Raw genomic sequence first — 21,089 nt, 5'->3', positions numbered from 1 at the left:
TGCCACAAAGTGAGAGGTGGGAAATTTCAGTTCTCTATTGCTAACATCCCCCAATGTATGGCAATTTAGTTCTTTACAAATGTATAGCTAATTTAGAGCCGTTACTACTTCCTAGTAGAGTCTCAGTGAAAATAAATAGGTAATGTTTAATCTAATATATTTTTGTTTTATTTTGGCCTATATTGTTTGTTTAATTATAGAATTTTTAATTTTTAGACAAAAAAAAACCCTTTTGATCAGAGCCTTTGCAAACTTAAGAATACAGTTTGTAAAAGGAGACAGTGTCAGAGGGATTTTAGATATGCCAGTATTTTATAGTTCTTGTGTACTTGTAAATCTGGGTTGTCATGGTGACAGGTCCTGATATCACATTTCTATAGACAATTGGCTGCAATAAATCTTTGCATCCAACATAGTTATCAGAAAGGAAGATGCTAATAAGTGGCATTTTTCTGTTATACCTAAAGGTAGTAAAATGTAGAAAAAGGACACAGGAAAGCAATGTATTAGTATTACTTTTGCCAATTACGAGCTATATCATGGTGCTGTTCTCACTGCTTCTCTTGGTCTTGTCTTTTTCATTTGTAAAATAAGGGGGTTAGGCAAAATAATTTTGAAGTTCTTTTCCATATCTAAAAAATTCTATAGTCAGCTTTTATAAGTATGAAGGACCTAGACTATGAAAAAAAAATATTTGCCTTTTATATATAAAATTTATATAAGCTCAGATACTAGAAAACCAGTCCTATTCCTGGAAGTAACAGTGGTAGTCAAATGTCAGTATTAAGACAAAATGATTTCAGAAACCATCTAAGTAATATTTAATTTAAAAAATCTTTTAGGCAATTAGAATTTCATTATAAATCAATATGTAATACTATAATTTTCAAATTTCCAATATATTTATTCCTCATAAGCCATATATGATGCTATTGTAGTGTCTACCCTATAGCTAGAAAGATTAAAACTAAGTTTTGTTCATGATCACATGACATAATAGGGGAAAAGATAGCAGTTGTGTTCAGTGGACTTTTATCCACTTTAGAAAAATTTATACAGCCATAAAATATCACCTGAAAACTTTTTCAGGAGATAAATGATTTTTCTTGTCACTTTAATACTTCATTCACCCTTTTCATGGTGTCATTAAGTCCCTGCAAATGTGGCTTTATTGTGATGTGCTGTATGGCAGTCTAGAGGCAAGGAAATCAACAATGGAGGTGTGTTAGATTGAAATTACTGATGTTAATCAATAGTGATGATAAAAGTACAAATTATAGACTGTAAAATAAGCCAGTTCCCAATTAACAAGAGCTATTGTTTGAGAAAGATCACCTGGATAAGCAAAATCACTGATCACTTTAAATTGCCTCTTAGTTATTTGTTTCAAGCTCTTCCTCAAAAGCTTGGCAAAGTACAACTGAAAATAAACCAATACATTTTCCCTGTACTCTCATTTATAAAACATGGCCTGATGTATAAATCAAGCTGTAGGAAAACCAAACCAAACAAAAATATGGTCAGGGCGAATAAGAAGGAGTAGAAACAAAGGATTCACATAATCTTTAAGTAAGATTTTTGTGAAGTAAAAACATTCCAGTTTCCTCAAATTTAATACAAACACATACTTCAATGTATGTATATAACAAACTCAGTTTAGATTATATAGGATTATCTACCAAATTTGCATAAAATACATAGAGCAGATTTATGAAATAATAAATAGGAAATGGAAACAATTATGCTTGTTAATATCATACCATTGACCAATTATGTGCTTTGGAGATTAAAGCCACACTTAAAAATTGACAAATTTCTAAAATATCCAACACCCTGTACAGTTGGAGTTAAAGTTTAGAAGGGGGACTATCAGGTCACCCCCCTTTTTGGTTTCACCTTCTTACACCCCTGGAAGTCAGTAAGGAATGGACAGCATCTGTAAATGGCTGAAGGCTAACCTCAAATCTGAGATAGTCACTAACGGAGAGAAGCCCCACAAATTTCAGATGCGGCTGCAAATCAACACCGATGTGTCCTGTGTGCACAGGACACAGAAGCCCAGTCACAAATCCTTGTAGTTACTCTTATCACACAGTTACCACCATTAGCAGCAGCAGCTTGCAATACGAAGGACCGCACAATATATCGGTGAGTGAGAATGAAAAACTATTTCTATGTATCACTAACCAAAGGGCTGGCTGACCATCAGTTCTCCTAAAATTTAAAGCCACAGGCCTTTTTCTGTCTGGAAACAGACGGTTTCGCCGCTTCCAGGACGATCCTGGAGCCACTTATACTTACGCCCTCATTTGAAAGAGTATTGAGTGAAGAAAAGCATTCCTAAATTGTCACTAGAGTGTTTGAAAAAATAAGTTATTATAAAAATCTGATCTATTTCCTAGATTGAGTGTCATTTTATAGACTGAAAAAAATGCCAAGTGAGCACAATATGAAAATACTGAGAAAGGGTGCAAGGGACTTTCTAAATTTAAGCTTTAACAAAATTGACTTCCCATCTCTGCTATTGGTCAGAGATTATATATATTAAGCAGAAGTTCCCTAGTTATTTACAAAGATGAAATTTCTCATTGAATATTTACCTTGAGACTTTATTCTGCATGCTGGGGCTGAGACTCAGGTGGACAACAGTTATCACTGACTAAAATTACTTAAACTGGAAAGGAGAATCCGTCCTGAATTTACTGAAAGGCCATTTTAATACTGAAAACCACAGCATGCTCTGCAATACAGAACGCTATTCTGCAGAGCCAGCAACCATAGAATTAGCCTTCTTAATCTCTCAACAAAGGTCCTAAATGATTCTTATAAAAAATTATGTTTTCTAGGACTTTCTTTAGATGGAATCTTACAAATGTCCCTGGTAGCTATTAACCATTTGTCCATAATTTGTAAACCACTTCTTAGGAAAAAAAACATTTAAAAATATCACCCATAAACTCAAGATCCTCCTAATTCTTTTGTGATTAAAATAAATATAACCTTCACACCTCTGGAAAGATGCACTCGGGCCCTCTTTGCCTAGCGCTAGCTTCTGTGCCTTTCATAGACTGGTGCAGTGATGGGGGCGTGGGTAGGTGGGGTGCGGCAAAGTGTGTTTTTGCGAGGCGTTCACTATTTGTCCCTTCACTGAGGTTTCTTTACCACCTCCATTTCCTTCGGTTCTTCCACATGTTTGGTCCTTAACTACCAGAATATGTTGCCTTCCATTCTTTCACCATGTTAAAGTTAAAGGAAGACATCAAACAAATGTCTCAAACCAAAATTCAAAAGTCCTTTCTGCTCCAACACTTTTACAAATTCAATGTTACAACAGTGGGCATGAATGATGAAGCACAGATTAATGAGAAGGCTGGAAAACATGTCTTCCTGCGAAGGTGCCCATTCAAGAGCCAGTCAATTCTAACCCTTAACTAGCATCAGCAGTTTTTGTGTGTGCGATGACTTGGGAAAATGTGCCCTATGATTAATCTTCTGCCTTCTTTGCTTCATTCCACAGCATTTAAATATTAAATTCAAAATTCAAGGCAAAAGCTAGGCAGCTTACCACAGCATGAAAATATGTTTACTTTCTTTATAAAGGACAACATGTACATATAGTGTGAAGAATGAGAAAAAAAATATCACACTGAACCTTTTAAAAAACAAAATCAAAAACCTGATCTACTGTCTTTGGCCCACACTGGGAAGAGGACAAAGGTCAAAGCTGCAGAAAATGAAAGACGTTTGGCAAATCCAAATCCTGAATTAAACGCACTGGGTGTTGACTTGAGAAAATCACTTTGAAGTGAAGAGACAGGCTATGCCAAAGCTGAACTATCTCTTCCAGCTGCATGTCGTATAACCTTCAGTGTCTGATCTAAAACTAAATCAGTACAAGTTTTAAAGTATAAAAAATATCCAAAAAGGCTAATTCTAGCTGAGTGAGAGTTATAAAAATACTGAGCAAAATAAGCAATTATTTCTCCCTTTGGGAAACTCAGCAGAAGATAGTTAAGTATAGAGCCAAAGCTGACAGAGCCTACATTTACAATCAATATTTTTGTAGAAAATGCTATTATAATTTATTGTTTATCCTCCTTATTTCCTCAAAGGTAGATCCAGCGTCCTTTTGCCTGGGGACACATAAAAGAAAGATGAGAGAACCTACTAGACAGTGACCTTTATCCTAATACAACATTACTAGAACACTGGGAAATGTAGAGTTTTCAAAAAGAGTAGAGAGAAATCCATTTTCAAAGCTTGCGTCAGTCATGTTGAAAAATATTTCTACCTTTATACATAACGTTATTCTTATCAGGTGACATCTGTGGCTCAATTTACAATTGAATTTGATGATCAGAAGAGACTGAAGGAGGGACATACGCTTTGCAACTCTACAGAGTGAGACAGCACAGAAAAACACTAGGTGGTCATTGTAGCCCTGGGAGGGAGACAGGATCCAAGAGGAGCCTTGGTTGGGAAGGGGTAGGGAGATGAGTAGAATGTCACAGGATGGGAACAGGTGCTCTGTGAAAAAGGTATGTCATCTTTAGGGGCCCAAAGAGTACTCTTTACCTGAACTTTTGAGTGCTTCCTTTAGGTAATTAAAATAAAGAGAGCAACACATGAACAGAAAGAAACTAAGGCATCTTAAAGAAACTGCTTTATTCAATGGGTTCAGTTCTAATGAGTCATTATGCCATTCACCCAAAATGTACTGAATTCATGTAGTGCTGGGGTTGGGAGAAAAAAGAAAATACTGTCCCTAGGCTTAAAGGGTTCACTGTCTGCAGGAGAGACAGGTGGTGTCAAATTGTGTTGTAGTGTGATGAAGACAGTAGAGGTGGTGAAGAGCCTAGATTATGCAGTCTGGCTGCTTGGGTTTGAATCCTAGTTCATGTATTTTAGAGCTATATGATGCCAGGCAAGCTACTTATACTTTGGTGCTTCAGTTTTATCTGTAAAACAGTGCCAATAAAAGTATAATCCGCATACTGATATTATGAAATGAAATGTATTTTAATACATAGAAAGCTCTTAACAGTGCCTGGCTATGATTACTGTTCTTGTTTTAACATTGTACACAGCTTGCAGTGAGATGATATAGGAGAAGAGTGAGACCCAGCCCAGGATACTGCAGTAGGACCATCAGAAAGGGCCTTTCCAGCTGAGATGAGATTTGAATGGAGTTTTGAAGTAGTCTAGTTGGCTGTATACAAGCATGCGATGGTGGAAAATGTAGGACAGCATGTACAAGCAAACAGGAAGAGGAGTCACTGAGAGTTAGAGATGCTTGGAGAGGTTGATGAGTAGAATCTAGACTATAGTAGGGAAGTTAGATTTTTATCCTAAACACCATTCTGAATGTTTCTGTCCTTATGCATGCTGGTCAGCTCCTTCTTTGTTTTCTGCAACTGCCCCACCTTCCCAGCCATTCATTTATCTTCACCTCTAACTCAATTCTATATTTGGCTACAAGATATTCTTGTTTAGAAAAACATTTAACTAGGTCATTTCTATACACATAAACCTGCATTTTATTCCTTGTAATTCTTTTGACTGATTCTAAATATTTTAGCCCAGTATTCAAGTTCCTCTCTCCACTGTCCAGAGCACATATATAAATGTACCTCTCTTGTTATAATAGGGTTTTTATAAGATCCAGCTGCTTGTTATCCCCATCTCCTTGCTCTCTTTGTAGATTTTATTTACCCCAGTCTCTGATTTTGCTCGAGTAGTTTCCTCTTTGGAATTTTAATCTCCCCGGATCGATTTTAATTCCTTCTTTAAAAACAGGCTCAAATTTGACCATCCTGAAGAAAAAGAAAGTTTGCTGACCAAACCTCAAGCATGTTGATAAGCTTCTGACACCACATTTCTTGGTGCTGAGCTTCACAGTCCTGTACTTTAGACTGCTTCTCCCTATCCCCTACCCCCACCCCATCTCTTTCCACATTGTCCATGCTTTTCTAGTGATCGGAGATTTTGTCTTCTAGATATCTTGCTTTCCAATATAAGTTCATATACACTACCCTGGATACTAAACAGCCCAATAAATGCTTGTTAGATGAATATATTATATGTAAACATATCTCAAAAATACAAACTCCTTAATAACATGCCAAGGTTAATATGCCAAAGTACCATACATGTTTAAAAGTCAGATTCTTGTCTCTTGCAAGCTGAATTGAAAGAAAATCAAGATGGCAGATTATAGCTGATATTTATTCTACATAGATAAGTAGAATACTTAAAAATATATTGGAATTCTTTCAACTGAATGACTTTTAAAGTTGGTCTTCTATTATAAAGCATAGGTGAAGACATAGAGGGATTTACAATTTAGAGCAAATCCCTGGACATGAGAGTGTAGAAGAAGAGGAACACCATTTATTCAATATCTATTGTGTACTAGTTATCACAAGGCTGCTAACTTTGTATAAATTATCTCATTAAACCTTTCCAATATTGCTTCCCAAGAGAAGCAATTATTATGATGGTCATTTTATAGCCAATACCACTCGGGCTTAAAAAGAAATTTAAGGATTCTTTCCAAAGTCTTACTTCTAAATGATGGACTTGAGACTGGAATCCAGGTCTATCTGGCTCTTGAGCCAAAGTTCTTTGAGAGGTTATGTAGACTTCATTGGTAGAATGGCAGTATTTAGAAATAGGTTAAATAACTTGACAATTTTGGACAAGTAACAAACTTCCTTGGTCTCAGATCCTCATTCTTAAGAATTTACCCTAGGTAATAATTAAATTTATGTGGAAAAGTAGCATCCTTGTTTTTTTTTTTTTTTTTTTTTTTTTTTTTAATTTCAATAAAAAAACTCATGGCCTAGAGAGTCAGGTGGAAAATTTGTTCATGTCAGTGAGTTATACAATGACTGTAGCAGGAATATACAGGGGTGAGCAAAAGTAGTCTAATAACAATAATTAATAATACATAAATAAATAAATAATAATACAAGAATAAACTCTGTTTCTCATACACACAGTTGTAAACCTACTTTGCCAAAGTTAAAATGTATCCAATATTATAGAGACAATAAAGTCATTAATAAATATACTATATTCTAAACTATTATTATATGTCAATAATGGTAATTTTACTAGACTTTCAGGCCTCTTCTCAATATCGTGCAACAAAGTATTAGTATACATAAAATAAAAAAGTCTAGAATAACATTTATGTTTAAGGTAGCTGAATGTGAAAAGTATCTTTAAAATTCTTCTCAGGTTCTTGGGAATCTAGATAAAATGATTGGGTATCCTTGGGTAAATTAGAACTGGTGTGTATCCATAATCTGGAATGGACTGAATGCAATAAAATGCTAAAATACAGAATACTCTGATTATTATCAGTTAAAACCCTTTTCCACGTATTGACTTCTTCTACTATTTGGCTCTTGTGGAGGACTTTGGTCAATGTGAATAATCGAACATTCTTCCCTCAAACATACACAGTCACACTGAAAACTAGTTGTAATCTTTTGCCTATAAGGTTTTGAGTGCTTTGTCCCTGAATATGATTAGATAAAATTAAAATCTTTTATGTGAAGCCATCAGTATGACAGACACTCCAAGGCACAAACTACTGTTACATTTAAGGGCGTAATTTGATATATTAATTTATACCTCAGGGCTCAGATCTGGCTTGTAAAACACCCTAATTAAAACTGGCCATTGGAGAAAAGGAACTCTAAAAAGGGATAAAAATGAGCTTCAAGTTACTCAAAAATAAGATACAAGCATAAAAGAAAGGTCAAGAAATACCATGGAGGCTGAAAAATTAGTTTTTAGATTTTAGTTTTTTTTTTTTTTTTACTACTTTTACAATGGACTATGATAAAATTTCAGTCCTCTCTTGGGTCCTATAAGTTTTTTTTTTAAGCTAATGATCAGAGAACAGAACAAGGACCACGCTCTACAATAAGTAGGTCTAATGCATATTCTTAATGTGAAGACCACAGCTCAGAATTGTGTCTCTATAGCACTCAAATCTCCATACACTGAACAGAGAGTTCCAGGCTATAATTAAATGGCTTCAAACACAGGCTAAGAAGCAGCACACAAAAAAAATCTCATACAATTTAAACATTAACTTAATAGACACATAGCTTTCAATGAAAAGTGTTCCTGTCAGAAGGCATATTTTGTAATAACACAGAAAAAATGATTAAGGGCAAAAAATAGATGTTAGCCCGCTACAAATACTTCTAAAATAAAAGATTATTGTGAAACACTTTAGGTACTGATCCATAAACCAATTGGCTTTTGTTGACTACAGTGGTTCTTACACTAACTGGGAATGTCATTTCATCTTTAATTTCAATGTAGCAATCTACTAAGTATGTGGTGTGAAAAGTTAGTGTTCAATAAATATGGATGGTAACTCATACCTTAAATTCCTCCAAGATTTTGTAATTTTTCCCATGATATTCACAAAAGTTTTTCACTTCTTTGCACTCAGGACAGCATCCATTGTGTTCCACTTTAGTACACTTTGGGTGAATTTTAGGGCATTCTGGTTGGTCGCAAACAGGTCCATCCAGAGCACAGACACATGGACAGTTGGAATGCCCTGGGAAAAATCGTTCTCCCAATTTGTATACAAAGCCGCTGTCATCCACACACCCTTTCCCTCGATAATCATCAAAGATCAGATTGTCATTGCTGGAGGACTGGTCACCTTCATCAGCAGGGTAGTCTTCATGACTGATGGCAGCAGAGGTGACCAATCCAGGGATGACCAACAGAAATATGCAAGCTTCATGAATATGAAGAGCCATCCCCCTCCTCCAAGGCTTCTGGATGTGCTCCTAATATTAAATATACTCAGCTCCTTCCATGGGAATACAAGAGGGGTAGGCTGAAATAAATAAAAAAGAAACAATTTGACATATATAAAGAAAATGTAGATTTATTTAAGCCTATGCCCTTAACCTGTTTATTTGGGATCTGTTTGGAAGATGGACCTCAAATAGACTAAGTTCATGCAACTATCTATACTCTATTATGAAGTCTGGAGAGTTGATCTTGGCAATATATACATTACATTTTGTCTTATGGATTTATTTCAAATAGGAACCTTTAGCTTGAATTTATCTTCCGAATACCAAAGGTCTGGCTTTGTCTAAATTATAAGAGATGATGTTACTAACCTTCAAATGGTGATTTTACAAGTGGTTATTTATGAATATTTCAAGATTAATTGAATTCACATTCTCTATTATTCTTGAAACCATATTAGTGATAGAATGTATATATGTTATACTCATCTGTATGAAAACTCAAGAGATTAGTGAGAAAAGTTCTACTTCTAAGAGAAATGAAAGAAACCAACAATTGAATGTAAATTGTAATTGGACTGGAGCTAGTACAAAGGCCTTACTACTTTTTTATGCTCATAATTGGAGAAAAACAATGGTCTCAATGTGGGTTACTTGTTTCAGTCAATTTAAATACAGATTTTGAAATTTAGCTAAGAAGAAAAATAGCATAACTATTCCAGTGAATAAGATAGAAAATTAAAAATAATAAATAATACAAGAGAAATCTGTTATTTATGTTATTTCTCACATATTTATCTTATTCAGAGAGTAAGCTCCTAGTGGGCAGGGAGGATGTATCTGAGCATTTTTTTAATAGCAACTTGAACCTAGTATTCATGCAATATTATTCAAACGAATTACTTCAACATACAATAAATACTATCCGATAATCTTGAAAACATACATCTCTTTTGACATGTTAAAGATATTTTCCACAAAAATGCCAGTGTCAAACTATTTATTGGTTTCATAGAATAGCAATGAGGTGTTGCCATTCATAGTAAATATGTCTTATTTGTGTGGTGGCATTGACTCTTGTAAACTTCACTTAGTGCTTGGTATGGAGTGCTGCTAGTGGGTTCTTATACAAATGTTTAGAGTGACTAACTTATGGGGAAACTGACTCTAGGGAGCCATAAATAAGAAGAAGTGTTGTCAGATAATTCACTTGTCTAATTAAATGTTTTTGGCTTTATGCCAAATATCACGAAAATTATATATAGGACATTTTCAGATCACTTATGAATACTGTTTATTGGTTTATTTTAAGATTACAATAAGAGCAATGATAAACATTTGTTTTCAGCCTAACATGCAGTTGATACTTTTAAATAAAGTAAAAATGGCATTAGGAAACTTTATGAACTATAACATTTGCATTTTAAATTAGATATGTAAATTCTAGTAATAGTAAAATGGAAGGTAGTATATTCATGCTCTCCCTTCAAGAGAAAATTGCTCTTTCAGATTAGAATTCCTTTTGGGTAGGTAATGTTAACTGAGAGGGATTTCTTTTGAAATATGTCAAAAATAATGAGTCATGACAGAACAAAAAATTGCAAACCTATAATTCTAGTTGAGAAGCTGGAAACTCCCTTTGACAAAGCATTTTTCTCTTAAATTACTACAGAGGCTACAAACATAAGAGAAGCCTCTGAAAAAGCACACACACATATATATATATATATATATATATATATATATATACACACATATTATTAATTAAGGCATGCTTTTTGTACATTTCTTACATATTTAGAAAGTTTATTTTGGGAGAAAAAAAAAGCTAGTGTGCTTCCTTATAGTATTCCAGTAGCACCTGTCAGTACATGCAAGATAAGCCATATAAAATACCCATATCATTCTGCTTCAAAAGAACATAGACAGAAATGTCTATAAGCTACAGGTAGGCATTAATATTAGGTTATGGTAAGTGTAAAATTAAACTGTAAAAAAGGGGGTATAATATCCACTTTACATAAAGATTAAACATATATGAAATACCTTTAAAATCTGCATAAAGAAAACAGGGTTTTCTATTTAATATAAGAAAGTTCTTAGGCTATTTTTAAAATTCCACTTTATAATTGAGCTGCTCTAGTACAGTTTAAGACACTATTTAAGAGGGAAAAAAATTAGAGAAATCCAATATAATGTTTGTATGAAGATTTTAAATAAGTAAACCTTACTAAATGGAAGATCACTTTCTAGTTAAACTTTCCCCCCTCCCCACATTGCTACATATGATTTAAAATGACTGCATCTCTTTCTTTGAGAAAACAAACATAACTCATATGTCATAAGATGCACTTACCTAATCACTCTGGAGGTTAATGGTGGTGATAGGGGTCATAGACCAATATGAAGTAAAAGATTAGGAATGTTTTAGGAAACCAGTTCCTCTTTAGTTATCCAAATAATACATTTTCAGGCTTGAATTAAAGGCAATCCATTCTCCCTAGCTCCCATTTCGAACCACAGTCAAGAAGCAGTCTCCCGCCCTTCCAGAGAGAAATACAGCAGACACACATAAGAAATATGCTTTGGACCCGTCTTCAAAATTCAATGCAAGAAGCAGTGCTGGTCCTGTAGAAATCCAGACCCTGGTAGCAGAATCATGTTGAACTTCTTTTTAGCATTTCCTCAGATCCTTCTATGAAATTTCCCAGCTGATTACGCCTCTTCCACACATGAGTTCACTTACACAGTGTTTGCTACGGCAGTAGAGGTGATTTGGCTAGGCTCTGTGGATCACAAACAGCAACAGCATGCTGTAGCTTAAAGCCCGCTCCGCTGGCAATAACATCAGCATCATCCACAATATGTTGCTTGAATCCCCTCTTACACACCAGATAATACTAACTGTGGACATGAAGGCAAGGAGCAACTTTAGCTGGGTTTCTGCATCACTGAGAGCAGTTTGCAGACTGCTGATGTGGAGCTCATTCTGCCGGCAGCCGGGAATTCCTCAGCACCACGGACAGCGCCAACTGGCTTCTGAGCCCATCTCGGCCGAAATCCCGAGCTGCTGCTTTAGACCAGGCTAGCGTTCTCTAAGCAGTCGCACTTTATACAGCTGATGCATGCGTGAGGCGGGGGTGGGGGTGGGGGGAGCATCTTACGTGCGAGATACTTAATTGCATTGAAATTATAGTAAAAACTTAAGAAAAACAAAGCACTGTAATTACACTTAATGCATTCTTGGATGGGCTGCAGAGGTGAAAGTTCCGGAAGAGCTTTGCATTTATATTTAAACCAGCTGCAGTCTCTGATTATTATTTCTAGATAAAGCATAATCATTGTCAAATAATCTGTAAAATGTATGCTCCACCATTCTAATTGATTCTGGTTGAGGAAACACTTTCCCTGTGCTACGTGGTTAAACTTTAAGTCGTCCTGCAGCTTGAATTTGATTAAAAAAAAAAAAATAAAAAGTACCCTGATTCTCCTGCAGTTTGTTCTATAACATTCAAAATCAATCTCCTGTAATTCATCTAGTCTGTCATTAGGCGTCATTGTAAAGCTGTTTCTTCCAAATTCCTAGCAAAAATGCTCTGTCTCTAAAATCTTATCAAAATAAGAAAAAAAGAAAAAGAAACAAACGAACACCCAGACACAAATAAATGAGCAGAAAGTTTATTTTTTTATTGGTAACAGTATGAGCTTTAAAACATGTGTTCAAAGCATGTTTTAAAGCAAATGGTAAATGTTATCTGCTGGCATAGTTAACCAGGTAGTCACTGGTTCGGGACTATACGAGGTATTTTCAAACCTTAAAGGGAATGCCCCATGCAGTGGGATATGCTGCCCATCAAGACCACATTTGAACAGTGCCTTCAGAGCCTCCAGAAAACAGACTCTTGGTATCCCGAGAGAACACGACTGTGTGAGCTTCGTTCTCATGGCCCAACAGCTTGTGAATCTGCCCCGATTTAAGGTCCAGCAAATGAATGATCCCACTGCCACTTGCCTGAGCTAACACTTGACCTGAGAGGGAGAGAGGGAGGGAGAAGAGAGAAAGAGGGGAGAATATCAAAGTTTTATTTCAAGTCACCACAAGTTATAAGCAATGGAATATATAGTTTTGTTTCAATTTTAATTCAACAGACTCATTTTATGTTAGATATCAGTCATTAAACATGAACTAACTCCTGTCTGAACAGAAAACAGTTCCAGTCAAAATTAAGACATGTCAATGAAGAGATCATAAAAATTTAAAGTGAGAAAGTAAAACCTAATGATTTATCTACATTTTATGCAGAGGTCATCAAATGCCTGCTAGTCTCCTTAAACTTGGAATTAATAAATAATTTTGAGATGAGATTGAAAGCACTAAGCAACTTTTTCAAGTAAATTGTTTGTGAAAAATTGTTTAAAAACATAGGCTTCAAATGTACATATGGCAAACACACATACATATAGTGTATGCTTTGTATTTTCAAATTTGTATGATGTTTAAAATTTTTATTATAATTATATTAAATTATTGCTTAAAAGTATCCTCGTCGGCAGCCGTCCGTCTCGAGAGACGATGGTGTAGCTTCTTAAGAGTCCATCTGCACCGCCGAGAATGGCTGTGCAGTCCGACTCGGGAGTGACATGGTATCTGTCTCCTCCCGTGCGATGACGCTGAAGCTACAGAGCCTGGGCAGGGTAATATGGAGGGTCCGCTGTTGCCCATGCAGCAGACCCCCCCTCTCTTCGCAGCTGAAGGGTCCAAGGGAAAGACGGAGTCGATACAGCTTGGGTTCAGGTGCGCCGCAGGAGTTGCCGGTGTTGACCACAACATCAAACCGCCTTAGGGACTCCGGCTCCGGATTTTCTGTCGGGGTTTTACTCCCTTAGCCTTTCCCCTGAAGAGGTATGCCGCAAGGCAGCGGAGGTTTTTTGGAGTCAGAGTTTTCCTTCTCTGATGTACCTGACTGGAAGATCGAACCAGCGACACTTAGCTCGCAGGCCGACGCTCAATTCACTGAGCTAAACCAGCCAGGGCTTAAAAGTATAATAATACATTTATGCTTTATAAGTTGTGACATTTATTAACTCAGCAAATTTCTTTGGAGTTGAGGTGAAATACCTCCATTTCAAAGATGACTTCAGTATTTTTTACTCTAATTTAAAATTCAAAATTCTGTTAAACTTTTATTGCATAAGAGAACTGAATGCAACACTGAGTGTTCTCATAATTTTTATACCACATACTTTTGAGTGAATAATTTTGTTAAAGGAAAAAACATATCAGAAATCCAATCCTAACCAATATTTTTACTTTTAAAAGTTCAGTATCAAACTATCAAGAAATTTGGAGGTAAATAAAAACAATAGATTATGTTTACATAAGTTCAGTATGTGGGGTAATAAATATGGTATTAGTACTATTAATGAGATTATCTAATAAAACTTAGAAGATATATAGTATCATTTTAGTAACAACATTTAAAATCCATTAAACCCTTTTAACGTTCTAGATACTAGATTTAGTTATATAATCCTTACAATAATCTAATAAAGGAAATAATAGTAAGCTCATTATATTAGTGTAGAAAGAGAAACTTGGAAAAAAACTAAGAAACTTGCTTAAAATGATAATATATGTATAGGGGAGCTGCTGTTTAATCAGAAGCACTTTGAATTATGTTTTCCACATCCAGATAGCATTGTTATCAATGATGACTTCTTGACAAATTTTAAGTAGGTGATATATTGTGAAATTAGAATTTGTCCATTCCATCATGAAAATTCTATATATTGCCATAAAAGTCACAGTGAAATATTTAATCACAAATTATACCAAAAATTGTTCTGAAAACCTCTAAAACAGAGAAAAATTATAAGAGTAAAGCTAACCATGATAAATATAGCTTATTTGCAAACCTTTATAACTACTGGGCTTCTTCATCCAGAACAAAGCCTGACACAGCAAAGATCCTTAGAATGGATTAAAGTGTCCAAAGCAGCAGATGTGAATATTTATTATAAACCCTTTTCTACAAAGTCTTTGCTGACAGAGGCATTGCATATAGATTTCACTTCCTGCCCCTACAGGCAATTGCTGCTTATGACTTTTCTAAGAATCAAACAAGTAACTTATTTTTGTAGTCTTCATATAATAACTGGGATGGGGAAAATATTATTTACTAGTTTTGAAATCAAATGGAATCAAAACCTATAAAGAAAATGAAAGAATTAGCATTAAATCATTACTTTTTGTTAAAGTCAAATCCGTAAAAATTGTAATTACAAGTATTTATAATGGTTCTTGGTAATTTCTGAAAGTTGGTTTAATAAGATGGAGAAAATAATATTGGAAATTGTAGAAGAAAAGGAGTCACATGCAAAACCTGACACTTCAGGGGAGGCATGTGTGCCAGCCTTGCAAATTCAGAGACCTAAGGTAACCACAGAGGATAGTCTGAATTTAAAACTTTCTAACTAAAAGCAGTTCATGGCAGGAAGTCATGTCCTAAGCTGGAATTTTTCCCTAGCAAAGGTCAAGCTTTACCTTAACCAAGTCTGTTTATTGTCTTATTGCACCTATGATAACATACCTTCGGAATGTCAAATTTCCTTTACCCAAACCCCTCAAAGCACAGGCACCACACCAGGGGTAGACCACAAATATCCTTGCTGTTATTGTTATCATGCTGACTATTAACTATACTGTTACCTTCCTGTGTAAAAGTGTTCATCATTTCACTTTTCATCCAATCCCAGAGGTTTCTCCCACCTCCCTAACCCATCACCAATAGATTTCTTGTAATCCCCTTAAGCTTCCTCTTTTGATTGTAGTGTATAAAATAAAGCATTACACTGAAAGTATTTCTGAATCCATTGAGATTTTGCCCCCTGGCAGTTGTCATCTGTTTGGCTCAAACTCAGAAATTCTCTACAGGTTTGACTATTTCTTATGTTAACAAACTATATATGATCGGATTATATAATTCAGCATCACCATGCCTCAGATGTTCTAAAAAACATAGTCTTTGCCAGAATAGACTTGGGTCACCAAGTTTATGGCAGTCTTTTTAGATTTACTTGAATCGGGGGCATAAATTTATAATCACATTTAACTTTATTAAAAATATATTAAGATGAAGATGACTCAGAACTTAAGGTGTAAAAAGATCCAGAACTCACTTCCCATGAGCACACCAAATATATACTTACATATAAAACAATTCCTCTTGAAAAACTGAGGGCTGATTAAACAGCTTCTGCACAACCAGCAAGAAAGAAACCACATAGGGAAATGAAGACATGGTAATCTTGAAGAGCCAACTCCCACATGTGCCTTGTATTAAGTAGTAGAGAGTAATATTACTGAGAGGCTTTTGCAGACAGACTCACCTGTTCTGGGGTATAACAATAAAAGAGCAATTTAAAGCGCTCCTAGACTCTACATGGAAAAAAAAAAGTATTTACTCACCCCTGGTACCTGCCAAATGGGTAGAGAACTTCAGGACCTTTCAGAGTGTGTGGAAACTGTTTGAGATCAGATGTGTTTGTGAGCACCATTGTTTACATTCCCCATCCACCTCAATGGTGTGGGCAGGAGCTTGGTCCAAGCACTCTAGCCACCCTATGAGGCCTCCAGAGCATGCCCAGCCTCCTCAGTCAGCGCCTGGTGCAGTCCCAGCCAGTTGGTATACCAAAGTGCCGAAGGAGTCACACACACCTACTTAACCTCCAGCTGGAAGCCAAACCCACTTGATATACACCATCTAAAAAAGATTTTTCCTACTCAAGTCCACTTTTTCAAGATTGGAAGAGACAGCTGTTTTATTTAATACATAGACACAAACACAAACACAAACACAGAAAGTAAAACAAAATGAAAAGACAAAGCAATATGTCCCTATTTAAAGAACAAGAAAAAACCCAGAATAAAAACCCCTAATGAAATGGAGATATGTAATTTGCCTGACAAATAACTCAAAATAATAGTCTGTAGGCTGGCCACTGAACTTGAGAGAAGAAGAGAGAAACTCAGTGAGAACATCAGAATTAAAATATATAATACAGAATCAATCAGAGTTGAAGGATACAATCACTAGAGGGAATCAATAGCAGATTAGATAATATAGAAGAATGGGTTAGCAACCTGGAAGACAGAATAGTGGAAATCACCCAATCATAAAAGTAAAAAGAAAAAAGAATTTAAAAAAATGAGGATATTTTAAGGGACCTCTGGGACAAAATCAAGAACACTAACATTCACATTATAGAGATTCTAGAGGAGAAGAGAAAAAGAAAGAAAGAAAGTTTAATTGAAAAAATAATGGCTGAATACTTTTCTAAACTGGGGAAGGATGCAGACATCAGGTTTGGGAGGCACAGAGTGTTACAAACATGAACCCCAAAAGATAAACACCAAGACATATTGTAATTAAAGACAGAATCTTGAATGCAGTAAGAGGAAGTGAAAACTATTCACATAGAAGGGAAACCCCATAAGGGTAGAGTTAGTTTCTCAGAGGAAACTTTGCCAACCAGAAGGGAATGACAGGACATTTTTAAATTGCCAAAATAAGCAAACACACAGCCTCGAGTACTATATCTGGCAAGTTATTATTCAGAAACGAAGGAGAGAGAATATTTTCCAGAAAAGCACAAACTAAATTTCATCTCTACTAAACCTACCTTACAATAAATGTTAAAGAACTTTCTTTAACTGGGAGAAAAGAGCAATAACCAGAAGTTTAGAAAAACACATATATGAAAAAACAAGTAAAGGCAACTATGTAAGGCAGTGGATCAGCTACTTATAAAGCCACTATAGAGGTTAAAATATAAATTTCCAAAATTATAGGGGTACACAAAACAAAAAGAACAAAAAGATGATGTCAAAAACAAAGTGTGGAGGAGGGCATAAAAATGTAGCATTTTTAGAATGCTTTCCAGCATAAATGCCATTAGCCCAAAATAGACTGCTAGGTACATGTGTCTGTGTGTGTGCATACACACACATCTAGATATCTAGATTTCTTTCTAAATATAAACAGATACTGAGATAGATATAGATATCTTTCTCTCTCTATATATATAAACCGCATGATAACCATAAATCAAAATCTACCAAACATACACAATAAAGAGAAACTCAAACATAACACTAAATAAAATCAGCATACCACAATAAAAAAGTAAACATGAGAAAAAAAGAGCAAAAAACTAAAGAAAATGAAAAATTGCAATAAATACATATATATAAATAATTACTTTAAAGATGAAGAACATTTGTAAATATTTATAGACCTAACATAGATGCATCTAAATACATTAAGAAGATATTAACAAACATAAAGAAATTGAGAGTAATGCAATAATAGTAGGGGACATAGTACCCCATTTACATCAACGGATAGATAAAAAAAAAATCAAAAAGGCCTTAATATAGTAGATCACATGAACTTAATAGATATTTACAGAACATTTCTTCCAAAGGCTGCAGAATACATTCGTTTTAAGTGCACATGGCACATTCTGCAAGATGTCACTTATTAGGTTATAAAACAAGACTCAATAAATTTTTAAAAAGTGAAATCATATCAAGTATGTTTTCCAGTCACAGCAGAATGAAAGTTGAACTCAATTACAAAAAGGAATATGAAAAGTCAAAGACACATGGACAGTTAACAACATACTACTAAACAATCAAAAGTTGAAGCAGAAATCAAAGAGGAAATAATAAACATCTTGAGACAAATGAAAATGGAAACACAACTCTATAAAACTAAGGAGATACAGCAAAAGCAGTTCTAAGAGGGCAGTTTATAACACTATAGGCCTGCCTCAAAAAAAAAAAAAAAAGTTCAAATAAACAATGTACACATACACCTAAAGGAACTAGAATAAGAACAAAAAAAGAAACCCAAAGTTAGTAGAAGGATGTAAATGAAATAGAGTAGACATAAATGAAATAGAGACTAATAATAATATAAAAGATCAATGAAACTAAGAGATGGTCATTTGAAAAGATAAACACAATTAACATTTGGGTTGGCCAAAAAGTCCCTTTAGTTTTTTCCATAAAGTAAAAGCACATCTTTCATTTTCACCAATAACTTTATTGATTTGGATGTTTTGTGTATGTTGGCTATCTCCTGCTATTGGCTTCTAGTGGGCAGAGGCCAGGGGTGCTGCTAAACATCTTCCAATGCATGAGACAGCCCTACAGCAAAGAACTATTTGGCCACAATGTCAATAGCACCAAGAAACTTCACAAACCACTTTTGACTCGTTCAATCAGTCACAGCAACTTCTCTACACAAAATTTTTTTTGTGTGTTTCAGTTGCATTTTTACCTTTCTTGAAACAATAAAGCATAATATGCCAAAATGTTGTATATCTTTTTTCATCTTCAGTATTAAAATGGCTGCACAAAATTCAACAATTTTTATGTTTTTTTTTAATGCACACTGATGTGACAGCTGTCACAATACAGTCTTAACAAAATTGTTTCAAATGAAGTTAAAGACAACTAAGCACTACTAAAACCATTGTTCAGAAAAAAAAAGCTAAACAAATTTTTGGTCAACCCAATAAAACGTTAGCCATACTCAAGGAAATAAGAGAGAGGGCCAAAGTAAAAAAAATCAGAAGTGAAAGTGGAGAAGTGACAACTAACACCAAAGAAATATAAAAATCTTGTATACTGATAAATTAGACAACCAAGAAAAATGGATAAATTTATAGAAACATACACTCTTCCAAGAATGAACCAGGAAGAAAAAAATCTGTACATATTGATTACTAGTTATTAAATTGAATCAGTAATAAAAAAAAAAAAAACCTCCCCAAAAACAAAAGCCCAAGACCAGACAGCTTCACAGGCGAATTCTACCAAACACTTAAAGAATTGATACCTGTACCTCTCAAACTATTCCAAAAATTTCAAAAAGATAACCTTTCAAACTCATTGTACGATGCCAGGATTACTTTTATACCCAAACCAGACAGAGACACTACATGAAAAATATTACAGGCCAAAGCAATCTTGAGTAAAAAGAACAAAGTTGAAGGAATCATGTTTTCTGATTTCAAACTATACTACAAAGCTATAGTAACTAAAACAGTGTAAAGTCAGCACAAAACCAGACACATAGATCAATGGAACAGAATAGAAAGGCCAGAAATAAACCCTTGTTTCTAAGGTGAATTCATCTACTATTATGAGAGGGAAGAACATACCATGGGGAAACGACAATTTCTTCAATAAATGGTGTTGGAATAAAAGGAGACAGATACATGCAAGTTAAAATGAATATGGAACACTTTATTTTTTAAAAGTTAAAAAAATTATTGTATTTTTTATTTGCATTAGCATTTCGTTCTCTACACCCCCTCCCCACAATAATCACCACATTGTTGTCCATGTATGTGAGTCCTTCTTGCTTTTTGCTCAATCCCTCTACCCTCTAACCTCCCCCAACCTTAGCTGCCATCCTGCTCATTATCTAGGAGCCTGTCTCTATTTTACTTGCTATTTCAGTTTTTTCATTATACACCATATACAGAAATAAACTCAAAAATGGATTAAAGCTTTAAATGCAACACCTGAAACCGTAAAAGTCGTAGAAGAAAACATAGTAAACTATGACTTCGACGTCAGCAAGAGCTTTTGGATAGGATAGGTCTCTTTGCACATAGGAAACAAAAGCAAAAATAGACAAATAGACTACAAGAAGCTAAAAGCTTTTGCACAGTAAAGGAAACTATCATCAAAATGAAAAAACAACCTACTGATTGGGAGAATATATTTTCAAACGACATGCCCAGTAAGGGGTTAATACCAAAATACAGGATGTGGCAAAAGTAGATTTACAATTCTGAGTATGAGTAACACAGCATTTATACTTGTATTATTAATTAGTTATTGTATTATTTTCCACATGAACTGTAAACCTAGTTTTGCCATAACCTATATATAAAAAACTCAATCAACATAAAATATATATCCAATTAAAAAATGGGCAGAGGCCCTAAGTAGACATTTCTCCAAACGTGACATACAGCTGGCCAACAGACATATGAAAAAGTGTTCAACATCACTAATCATCAAGGAAATCAAATGAAAATCATAATGAAATATCGCCTCACACTTCTTAGATAAAAAAAGTCAATAAATAATAAGTGTTGGAGAGGATGTAGAGGAATGGGAACCTTCATGTACTGTTGATGGGATTGTAAATTGGTGCAGCCCCTATGGAAAATAGTATGGAGGCTCCCCGCCCCCCAAAAAGAACTATCATA

General features: G+C 34.9%; 2 protein-coding genes across 2 annotated transcripts in view; both read right to left on the bottom strand.

The window, feature by feature from the left end:
* Positions 1-8,862, bottom strand: part of VWC2L (von Willebrand factor C domain containing 2 like) — a 140,767-nt gene extending 131,905 nt beyond the window's left edge. The window contains 1 exon segment of the mRNA XM_090268753.1: positions 8,406-8,862. Within this exon segment, the coding sequence (XP_090124879.1) occupies positions 8,406-8,795 (390 nt within the window). The 5' untranslated portion in view covers positions 8,796-8,862.
* A 3,694-nt stretch (positions 8,863-12,556) lies between these two features.
* Positions 12,557-21,089, bottom strand: part of SPAG16 (sperm associated antigen 16) — a 743,404-nt gene continuing 734,871 nt past the window's right edge. The window contains exon 16 of the mRNA XM_090288280.1: positions 12,557-12,824. Within this exon, the coding sequence (XP_090144406.1) occupies positions 12,649-12,824 (176 nt within the window). The 3' untranslated portion in view covers positions 12,557-12,648. The remainder of the gene's footprint in view (positions 12,825-21,089) is intronic.

This window comes from Furipterus horrens, unplaced genomic scaffold, assembly GCF_987537825.1.
Source record: "Furipterus horrens unplaced genomic scaffold, mFurHor1.1.pri manual_scaffold_1, whole genome shotgun sequence".
In the NCBI taxonomy this organism is placed as follows: Eukaryota; Metazoa; Chordata; class Mammalia; order Chiroptera; family Furipteridae; genus Furipterus; species Furipterus horrens.
The sequence above is the reverse complement of the archived record's forward strand: the minus strand, read 5'-3'. Positions and strand labels throughout refer to the sequence as shown.